We start from the raw sequence: 11,283 nt of genomic DNA, 5'->3' as shown, positions 1-11,283 counted from the left end.
GTTATAGCACGTTTAATGCACCTGACATTTCCCTCCCATAGAAAACACAAGAACCTACCGAGCACACCGAAGCATCTCTAGATTCTCTACTAGCATCTGATGACCAACCAAGTAAATTCCTCCTGTACCTCTTTCTAGCTAAGGTCAGACTTTCAAGACCATTTTCCTAGAGATCAGACAGCCCCGAAATTCGGGCATCCTTTCTACAGTCCTGTGCCTTGCTCTCCTTAGCTATCGAAACATACACTGTATACTCGCGTACTCATCAGAAAAGATAATGTACATAATACAACAATTATCTTTTCTGGTGACGTCATTCTCGTGAGAACTAGAGAGTACCTAGCCTAGATAGTGAACATGCCAACATGCTGGGAAATACAGATAGTAGGGAGAGACGGAAATGCGTGTGATAGGTATGCACTGTGATATTTTATCTCAAGAGTCTGTGGTCTAGCGGTCATAAGAGTAACTAGACAAGGAAATTCCTGGGTTTGACCCTTATCAAAACACACACACACACATCAAGTGGAATAACTTCACTCAAATGCAGCCAGCTGATTCACCCAAGTCGAACAGCGAAACAGCAGGCTGTCTACAAAAAGATCAGATTTGAAATCAGACAAAAAACTGGTGAGAATGATTTTATTAATAAAAATACAAAACTTTGTTACTAGGTATTTTTTAATTTGTAAAATAATTACCTAAGAATACGTAAATTTAGATATATATCTAATGTCATCCTTGGTTAAAATATAAAACATGGTACGTAGGATAAAGGTAGGTAATCGTCATTTTAAAACAAGATAAAGTACACGTAGGTACAGTAAAATAATAAAACAGGGATAATGTAGAACACTTAAACGCTGCCAAAATAATACCAACAGTTAAACATACATAGGAATGGATTAAATACTTAATATGATAAAGTACACGTAGGTACAGTAAAATAATAAAACAGGGATAATGTAGAACACTTAAACGCTGCCAAAATAATACCAACAGTTAAACGTACATAGGAATGGATTAAATACTTAATACAAAATAAATAGGTAGGTATTAAAACAATATCCGTAAAATGGATATTTTATGTAGCTAACCTAAACGGTAATAAATTTCTAATAATAATAAATAGGTGTGTATGATAAACTTTAGAATAATTTCCTCTTGGAAACGGAAACGATTTGCTTTTGGAAACAGAAATTTTGATCTTCGACAGTTGGGAATGCGCCATCTTGAATTTCCAATGGTTTAGTAAAGACACTATCACGCCACCTAGTGATTAAACTATTTCCTTTAAAAGAGGGGAAATGAGCTTCAGAAGAGGGGAGATCGTCTCACTTTCCAAAAGGAGGAAATCGTCTCACTTTCCAAAAGGAGGAAATCGTCTCACTTTCCAAAAGGAGGAAATCGTCTCAGTTTCCAAAAGGAAAATACGACTTATCCATCGTACGATCCAATGGTTTAGTAAAGACACTATCACGCCACCTAGTGGTTAAACTATTTCCTTTAAAAGAGGGGAAATGAGCTTCAGAAGAGGGGAGATCGTCTCAGTTTCCAAAAGGAAAATACGACTTATCCATCGACATTTCTTCGAGATGGTTTTGAACTCAGGACTCTGGTCGGTGAGCTTCTGTAGGAGAGCTGCAGCGCTCAGTTGACAACTACAGAACCGGACATAGGCTGTCATTCTAGGCAACTGAAAGAGAAAGAGTGAATTTTCGTGATTTATTGGCATCAAGAAAAGGAGCATTTTTTTCCAAATTAGTGGAGAGGCCTTGTAACATCGGCCTGCCGCATGATCGAACGATTATGGATTGATTGATTGATCTTTAAAAGGATCAAGACAAAGGTAAGCCAGCATACAAAAAGTCTACTCTGAGACTTAGATGTAGGAGCAAACAGCCCCAAAAGATGGGTTAAGGTGATAGCTTGTAGAATGCGCCAGACCTCAATGGATCACTGAAGTTAAGATCCATTGTGCATGGTTGGTATCTGGATGGGTGACCATCTGGCTCTTTACTTTACCGACTGTTTACTTACGTGTTCACACAGAATATCTCCAATCATTCGTATGTCACCTTTGCTACTCATATCTCGGCGAACCCGTAGTGCCCTGAAATATTCAAGTCAGAGAATTATTAGTGTAACTTTATTAGATCAGGTTGGGCACTCACGCTCATCCTTTGTCAGACCGCCACATACACGTTCCGGTGGTCAAAATGTGAGTGGTAGGCCTAAAGCTGTGTCCACACAGTCGACGGCCGTCGATTGAAATTGATCGACGAGGTGAATCTATGTTGTCGAGGCAGTGTGGACGGTTTCAGTCGACATCGATCGGCGGCCGTCGACTATGTTTGAACACAGCTTTAGAGACAATATTTAAAAATGTGAAAATTACTGGTGATAAATTACCTTCTAAACGTCAGCAGAACATAAGTACCTATTAAATAACACAAGGCGTATCCCAAACAATAAGTACGAGTATTATTCACCTGAGGAACATATGGTTACACACAATGATTTCCTTCCAGTTGACAAAGATCTGACCGTGCTCCTCCCGCGTCAGGATTTTACTTTCCTTCAAAGGCTTTTCAAACACCTGTCGACACAAAATGGTTTTCATGTTTAATATCTGAGTTCAAAATTAGCAGTGGGTAAATTGAAAAGTCATCGTATTTTTTCCATCATGCACAAAAAGCCCACTCCGAGGATAAGGTGTAGGGGCACACAGCCCAAATTATGGGTTACGATTCAACGATTCTACATCGTCCTTTAAAAATAGGTAGGTATGTCAACAAAAAAGAGTATTCACAGAAATGAGACTTTTGAACGAAAATTGGTTTTTTATAGCGAGAAGCTTCCTAGTGAGAAAAATGACCAATAAAATAAAATCTCCACCCTACCCTAAATCTGTGTCCACACTTAGTTGACGCCCCGCCGTCAATCGATGTCGACTGAAACCGTACACTGCCTCGACGACATAGATTCACCACGTCAATGGAATGCGTCCACTATGTGTGAACACAGCTTTATTTCTGACTTTGGTACAAAGTGACTCATCACTCAATAGCTCATAAAGGTAATTTACCTAAAAACTCATCACAAAAGGTACCTACTAAATTTTCTTCAACTATATATTTTTTTTTTTTTTTTTCTTCTTATTCCTTCTTAAGAAAAGGGTCAAAATCAAAGGTATAATAACTAATAAAGCTCGTATTACCTCATGCACGATAGACATATCTTCAATATAAGCCTGTTCCGTATCTATGAGCTCACTGATGCATTGCTGTCTCTTCTTGTCCTCCGTGGAATGTGGCACATTTCCTTCCAAACTACTGTCATCTGGTCCAGTCAACAAACAACAAAAATCCAAACAAGTCCAGTTTAAGAAATGCGAAAGCGGTATCAAGGTACAATCTTTTAAAAACGGTCGAAATCTGTCCAAAAGCGGTCAAAATACCGCCAACCGCAGCACCTATTTTAACCAAACGTTTTGTGTTGCATCCTTGTTACATTTTTGAACTACATACCAAATTTCAAGTCTTTAGCTTATACCGTTCCCGAGATATTGTTAAACTACACCGAAAACCGCCAAAAAGCGGTAAAATGCCAAGCGTTGCAACCACTTGAGGCCATTTTGTGCCAAAATCTCCTCCTTAATTAGGCGGTGTACCTATCACCAAAACCTAAAGGGGACGGTCGAACAAATAGAGGATGTTCTTCTTATCGGAAGGATTGAATCTGGACATGATGACAGATTATGATCTGTGAAGAGGAACAAAATGATGGATAATAGTGGGCATTAAGGTTGATTGTAAGTTTAGCCTAAACTTACAAAAGTTTAGGTAAATACGACGTTTTTGGATTTATTGTATTCCCCTCCCTATGAGAAATCTTGAACAGTTTGTCCGATTTTAATGAAATTTAATCCAAAGTTTTTTTATATATATTAAACAGCCATACATAGGTACTAAACATAAGATAAAGTACACGTAGGTACAGTAAAATAATAAAACAGGGATAATGTAGAACACTTAAACGCTGCCAAAATAATACCAACAGTTAAATGTACATAGGAATGGATTAATAGAATTTGCATTCTCAATCAACCAGGATTGACCATACTAAAAATATATAGATAAAATAAACAAATAAACAACAAGATAAATACTTAATACATAATAAATATGTAGGTAGGTATTAAAACAATATCCGTAAAATGGATATTTTATATAGCTAACCTAAACGGTAATAAATTTCTAATAATAATAAATAGGTGTGTATGATAAACTTTAGAAGTATTTTTCTCTTGGAAATGGAAACGATTTGCTTTTGGAAACAGAAATTTTGATCTTCGACAGTTGGGAATGCGCCATCTTGGATTTCCAATGGTTTAGTAAAGACACTATCACGCCACCTAGTGGTTAAACTATTTCCTTTAAAAGAGGGGAAATGAGCTTCAGAAGAGGGGAAATCGTCTCACTTTCCAAAAGGAGGAAATCGTCTCAGTTTCCAAAAGGAAAATACGACTTATCCATCGTATAAATGCTGCTTGTGTGAACAACCTTAAGAGTAGCGGTTGTTCACACAAGAATAGTATTCGGGGAGTCACAGGTTCGATTTTCGGTGGGACAGAGGGGGGAAAAGTACTTATGTAGTTTGGAATCAGCTAAAAAAAAAATCACTGAAAAATCTTCAAGACAAGGTTTAAGTAGAATTGGTTTAAGGTTTAAGTATGTAAGTAGAATTTCAAATCCAAGTTTTACTTCGTTAATAAATGCAAGTCTCATAATAAGTAGAATTTTTGATCGAACGGTTAAACCATTACAAATTTTGATCGATTTTCCAGGTCAAACTATATCATAAATCAGATAAATCTGTCATTAGTTTAATTTCCGATAGGTTTAACTTACTAAATAAATGCAAGGCTTAAATAAGTAGGATTCGAACAACCTTAAGAGTAGCGGTTGTTCACACAAGAATAGTATTCGGGGAGTCACAGGTTCGATTTTCGGTGGGACAGAGGGGGGAAAAAAGTAAAAATGGTAGAACTTATGTAGTTTGGAATCAGCTGAAAAAAAAAGAAAAAAAATCACTAAAAAATCTTCAAGACAAGGTTTAAGTAGAATTGGTTTAAGTATTAAGTATGTAAGTAGAATTTCAAATCCAGGTTTTACTTAGTTAATAAATGCAAGTCTCATACCTATAATAAGTAGAATTTTGATCGAACGGTTAAACCATTACAAATTTTGATCGATTTTCCAGGTCAAACTATATCATAAATCAGATAAATCTATCATTAGTTTAATTTCAGATAGGTTTAACTTACTAAATAAATGCAAGGCTTAAATAAGTAGGATTCTGATTGATTATTCCAGATGAATTTTTACCAGTTAAAGAAAATATATCAGTTGAATATAAATGTCCGGTTAACCAATGAAAATCCATCAGTCGAATATGAATATCCACATTTCTGAAAGGTTTTACTTGTTAATATCAGTTGAATATAAATGTCCGGTTAACCAATGAAAATCCATCAGTTGAATATGAATATCCACATTTCTGATAGGTTTTACTTGTTGATATCAGTTGAATATAAATGTCCGGTTAACCAATGAAAATCCATCAGTTGAATATGAATATCCACATTTCTGATAGGTTTTACTTGTTAAACAAATGCAAGTCTAATTTCAACAGAACTTCTCCTGTATTGACTTGGTACAGTTTAAGCATTTTGTTAATGGGTCCATGTTGTTGGCCTTTAGAGTTGTAAATGTCAACAATCCTCATCTCTGTACGACCTGGTGGGGGAAAGAACAAATAGATTACCATACTAAAACATCTAACGATATGTATTGTAGTTTAAAAAAAGTCACCATAAACCAAACTGCTTTTAGTGACGCGATTTTAGATGGATTTTACCCTCGATTCAGGATACCCACCTTAACATCACCCAGCCTGAGTGATGGCCTTTAGAGTTGTAAATGTCAACAATCCTCATCTCTGTACGACCTGGTGGGGGAAAGAACAAATAGATTACCATACTAAAACATCGAACGATATGTATTGTAGTTTAAAAAGGTCACCATAAACCAAACTGCTTTTAGTGACGCGATTTTAGATAGATTTTACCCTCGATTCAGGATATATCCTCATCTCTGTACGACCTGGTGGGGGAAAGAACAAATAGATTACCATACTAAAACATCTAACGATATGTATTGTAGTTTAAAAAAGTCACCATAAACCAAACTGCTTTTAGTGACGCGATTTTAGATAGATTTTACCCTCGATTCAGGATATCCACCTTAACATCACCCAGCCTGAGTGGGGCCAAACATTGCCCAAATGGTCACCCATCCAGATACCAACCACGCACAACATTCAGTGATCTAATGGGAACTGACGTATTCAACGTATTGAATATTTTGTATGAATGCCGTGTAACTAAATTTTAGGTATGCAATGTGCCAAACAAAGAAAAGTTAGTGGAGATGTTGCCTGAGTGAGGCCAAACATTGCCCAAATGGTCACCCATCCAGATACCAACCACGCACAACATTCAGTGATCTATTGGGAACTGACGTATTCAACGTATTGAATATTTTGTATGAATGCCGTGTAACTATATTTTAGGTATGCAATGTGCCAGACAAAGAAAAGTTAGTGGAGATGTCAAATAGTCAAATTTACTTTTCTAAAGAGACAAATGCGATGGGCAAGTAATGGAGATGTCAGAATTACTTTACTAAATATTGCCACTGCCTCAAGATATAAAAACTTTTAGTCAGCCTAGTTAGCTTGGAGGGTAGCAATTCTGCCTTGTTACTTATAAGCGCTAGGTCGCAGGTTCGATTCCCGTTTGGGGCGGATTTTATCCTAAATAGATAAGGTTATTTATCGGAACGGCTGGCTTCCTCCTATCCCGTCTTCCTTCTTTCTTTGCTTTCGGTACGATAAAAGAGTTGAATGGTAGAGATTGCCCTAGGCAATAATTTCGCCCTTTATTTGTAATTTCTTGTATTTGTGTACATTGAATTAAAATCAATAAAGAGTCTAAATAAATAAACAATACCTTAGCAGTTACAGTTCTCTCTATCAAACCTAAAAAAAAAAAAAAAAAAAAAAAACCTTAAAAGTTTAAATTTCCCTTTAAAAAACAAAAAAAAAAAAAAAAAAAAAAAAAAAAATCGAATACGTTCCACCTTCGTCTCGACTAAGACAGCCTATCAGCAAATTAGTTAACAACAGGTACCGTACCCCAAAAATACGCTGAATAATTTCAGCAACAGTAAACTTGTAAAGTACATATTTGCTACAGAGAGAGCCCATCAGCAGATTGGGCTCTCTCGGGTTTATAGCTTCCCCTTTAACCCTTTTGGTCTTACCTAGGAACTCATCCGGGGAATAGTGACCCTTATCGAACACAGTGATACAGAGGACATCTTCCTGTACGTCCTTGATAAGGAACTGCATGGAGGAGTTCCACTTGGGCTCCAACGTGTTAATGCTGATGATGGAAGTGGTATGCTCTTGAGATCCCATGGTCACTTGACAGAATACTTGACGCTTGTGAGTCGGCGCTTTCAGTTTATAACCTGAAGACATAAGAAGTTAAGATAGTGTTTAACTTCGAAACTCTCAGCGCGACAAACTGACAAAAAAAAAGCATGACTTGTTATTTTTCGGAAATGGATGTTTCTAAACATTTCCCCTTGCAAGAGGGTAACTCTTGCAAATGACTTTGTCACTAACTATCGGCTTCTTATTCTGCGCTTTCGCCTCCTTTTCCTGTGTTCAGACGGGGTTGGGGTTTTTCGTCAGCCTCTTAATCAGCCCTAGGCCCTAGGGTGATTGCTTTGGGCTGACATTTGGTTTTGGCACAAAAAAAAAGAGTGGATGCCCTTCGCACTCAACCTTTGCTCTTTAGAAAGGGAAATTTCAGGCTGGTATTGACTCTTTGAAGTCCCCGAGCCAGACTACGCTGAAGCCTATTTTCCTTTCGTAATGTTAATGCGCATTGACATTAGGATTTTCCAGGGGTGGGGATAATAAAATGGAAGAAGTTTGCTAGTGGGGGTAAAAATTGACGATTAAAAAAAATCAGCTAATGAAATTTTAAATTTTACCGCCAAAACTTCCTATATTCCTAATGTAAAACAAGATGGCGGATCGTAATGCGAGAAAAAAGCTACATTACAAAGTTCGTGAAAGGAAAGGAGGGGAAGGTTATGTACATTAACATTTGAGAAAGAAAAATTCGAATTAAGCTAATGTGCATTAACATTGTGAAAGGAAAATACGCTACTGGTCTACTCCTTTTTTAATAGGATGTTTCTAAACATTTCCCCTTGCAAGAGGGTAACTCTTGCAAATGACTTTGTCACTAATTATCGGCTTCTTATTCTGCGCTTTCGTCTCCTTTTCCTGTGTTCAGACGGGGTTGGGGTTTTTCGTCAGCCTCTTAATCAGCCCTAGGGTGATTGCTTTGGGCTGACATATGGTTTTGGCACAAAAAAGAAAAGATATAAAAAAAAGAGTGGATGCCCTTCGCACTCAACCTTTGCTCTTTAGAAAGGGAAATTTTAGGCTGGTATTGACTCTTTAAAGTCCCCGAGCCAGACTACGCTCTACTCCTTTTTTAATGAGTTGGGGCTGATCTTCTTTCGTTCATCTAGGAAAGGGTCGCTTGTCTCTTGATCAACCAAGTTCGAGGCACTGGTCTCTTGATCAAACAGGTTCGAGACACTGGTCTCTTGATCAAATAAGTTAGGGTCACAACTAGTTTCTCGATCAAATAAGTTCGAGGCACTGATCTCTTGATCAACTAGGTTAGGGGCATTAATCCATAGGTTACGTTCGTTAGGGTTGGAAGTACTGAGAGAGATCACTGTACTCTTGTTATGCTCGAGCTTGATTTCTGTGCAGAAAAAATATTTACTTATAAATAAGTAAATCAAAACAGAGGAAGGCTTACTGGACAAAAAAGCCAAGACCCTTGGAAAAAACATCCTTGATTTTGAAGGTGGATTTTTATTTTCTTTTTTTCATGCTGCTGGTTATTTCGAGGTGAACTTGTGATCCAATTAGCTTAAGCAAACATTTAGTTTAATCCATAGGTTACGTTCGTTAGGGTTGGAAGTACTGAGAGAGATCACTGTACTCTTGTTATGCTCGAGCTTGATTTCTGTGCAGAGAAATATTGACTTATAAATAAGTAAATCAAAACAGAGGAAGGCTTACTGGACAAAAAAGCCAAGACCCTTGGAAAAAATATCCTTGATTTTGAAGGTGGATTTTTATTTTCTTTTTTTTCATGCTGCTGGTTATTTCGAGGTGAACTTGTGATCCAATTAGCTTAAGCAAACATTTAGCGGTCTCTCGATCAACTAGGAAAAGGTCGCTTGTCCCTTGATCAAATAAGTTAGGGCTACTGATCTCTTGATTGACTAAGTTAGGGTCAATTTCTCGATCACCTAGGAAAGGGTCGCGTGTCTCTTGATCAACTAAGTTAGGGTCTCTGAACTTTTCTCGATCAACTAGGAAAGGGTTGAACGTTGGTAGGTAGAATGGAGTAGGAAGAAGGATTGGTGAGAGGAGAGAGGGATCTGGAACAAGGAGGAAAGTAATAGGACGGGAGATAAATGATTCTATCATCTGATGATTTACCTTAAACTAGAGAATGTAACCTAGAAAAAAAACATAAAAGTGAAGCCAGTAGGGAAAACACAAGTGAATATGGCTATCTTCACATCTATCATCATCTATGACACAAGTTCGAGATTTCAGGAACAAACACAACACAGAAAGGAGAAAAATCTATATATATAAAAACTTGTAGCTCCTTTTCTTACCTGTTGAGCTTTCATCCCCTGCAGCAGTAATCACATTAATTTCATTCAGGAGTAGAGGAGGCCTGTATAACTTCAGCATCACATTGGAGGGACATAAAAGTGAAGCCAGTAGGGAAAACACAAGTGAATATGGCTATCTTCACATCTATCATCATCTATGACACAAGTTCGAGATTTCAGAAACGAACACAACACAGAAAGGAGAAAAATCGATTTAAAAAAAAAAAAAAACTTGTAGCTCCTTTTCTTACCTGTTGAGCTTTCATCCCCTGCAGCAGTGATCACATTAATTTCATTCAGGAGTAGAGGAGGCTTGTATAACTTCAGCATCACATTGGAGGGCTTCTAATCACTAGGACCAAAATGCAAGCCTTTTATACTGAAAACTTAGTCAGCTATCTCGCCACATCCTTGGGAGCCGGCGAAACTAAATGACGTAAGAGGAAGAGGTTTTTGGTTTTCCTTGTCTAGTTCTCTTAATTCAAATTGATAGCGGCTCTGTTTGTTCTATATTTTCTAAATTACAATGTAACCACTTGATTCAAATTGATAGCGGCTCTGTTTGTTCAACCAATATTTTCTAAATTACAATGTAACCAGTAGTTATGAGGATAAAATTCCATGCCTTGGCTGGGATTGAACCCACGCCCTCTTGTTTATCAGACGAGCATCTTGACCAGTACGCCACTAAAGCAAATTATAGCACGTTTAATGCACCTGACATTTCCCTCCCATAGAAAATTTCTAATCACTAGGACCAAAATGCAAGCCTTTTATACTGAAAACTTAGTCAGCTATCTCGCCACATCCTTGGGAGCCGGCGAAACTAACAAATGACGTAAGAGGAAGTGGTTTTTGGTTTTCCTTGTCTAGTTCTCTTGATTCAAATTGATAGCGGCTCTGTTTGTTCAACCAATATTTTCTAAATTACAATGTAACCAGTGGTTATGAGGATAAAATTGCCTCGGCTGGGATTGAACCCACGCCTTCCTGTTTATCAGACGAGCATCTTGACCAGTACGCCACTAAAGCAAGTTATAGCACGTTTAATGCACCTGACATTTCCCTCCCATAGAAAACACAAGAACCTACCGAGCACACCGAAGCATCTCTAGATTCTCTACTAGCATCTGATGACCAACCAAGTAAATTCCTCCTGTACCTCTTTCTAGCTAAGGTCAGACTTTCAAGACCATTTTCCTAGAGATCAGAAAGCCGGGAATTTCGAGCATCCTTTCTACAGTCCTGTGTAAAAAACTTGTAGCTCCTTTTCTTACCTGTTGAGCTTTCATCCCCTGCAGCAGTAATCACATTAATTTCATTCAGGAGTAGAGGAGGCTTGTATAATTTCAGCATCACATTGGAGGGCGTCTCAAAATCCACAGTACCATTTCGACCCATAGAGCCTGATCGATGTCGACTGAACCGT

The 11,283-nt window shown here is 37.7% G+C and overlaps 1 protein-coding gene and 1 long non-coding RNA gene across 2 annotated transcripts in view; both read right to left on the bottom strand.

Moving 5' to 3' along the window:
- Positions 1-4,330: 4,330 nt before the first annotated feature.
- Positions 4,331-5,488, bottom strand: LOC113466428. Its single transcript, XR_003390817.1, has 2 exons — positions 4,954-5,488; positions 4,331-4,565 (listed from the first exon to the last, which is right to left on the bottom strand). It is a non-coding gene; the product is annotated as an uncharacterized LOC113466428 (long non-coding RNA).
- Positions 5,489-5,600: 112 nt separating this feature from the next.
- Positions 5,601-11,283, bottom strand: part of LOC103506839 (intersectin-1) — a gene marked incomplete in the record, with an annotated part of 67,617 nt that continues 61,934 nt past the window's right edge. Inside the window, 2 exon segments of the mRNA XM_026821819.1 lie at positions 5,601-5,801; positions 7,389-7,598. Coding sequence (XP_026677620.1) covers positions 5,662-5,801; positions 7,389-7,598 — 350 coding nt within the window.

The sequence above is a fragment of the Diaphorina citri genome, unplaced genomic scaffold (assembly GCF_000475195.1).
Source record: "Diaphorina citri unplaced genomic scaffold, Diaci psyllid genome assembly version 1.1 scaffold265, whole genome shotgun sequence".
NCBI lineage: Eukaryota > Metazoa > Arthropoda > Insecta > Hemiptera > Psyllidae > Diaphorina > Diaphorina citri.
Note: the sequence above shows the minus strand (reverse complement) of the source record. Positions and strands in the feature narration are given on the sequence as shown.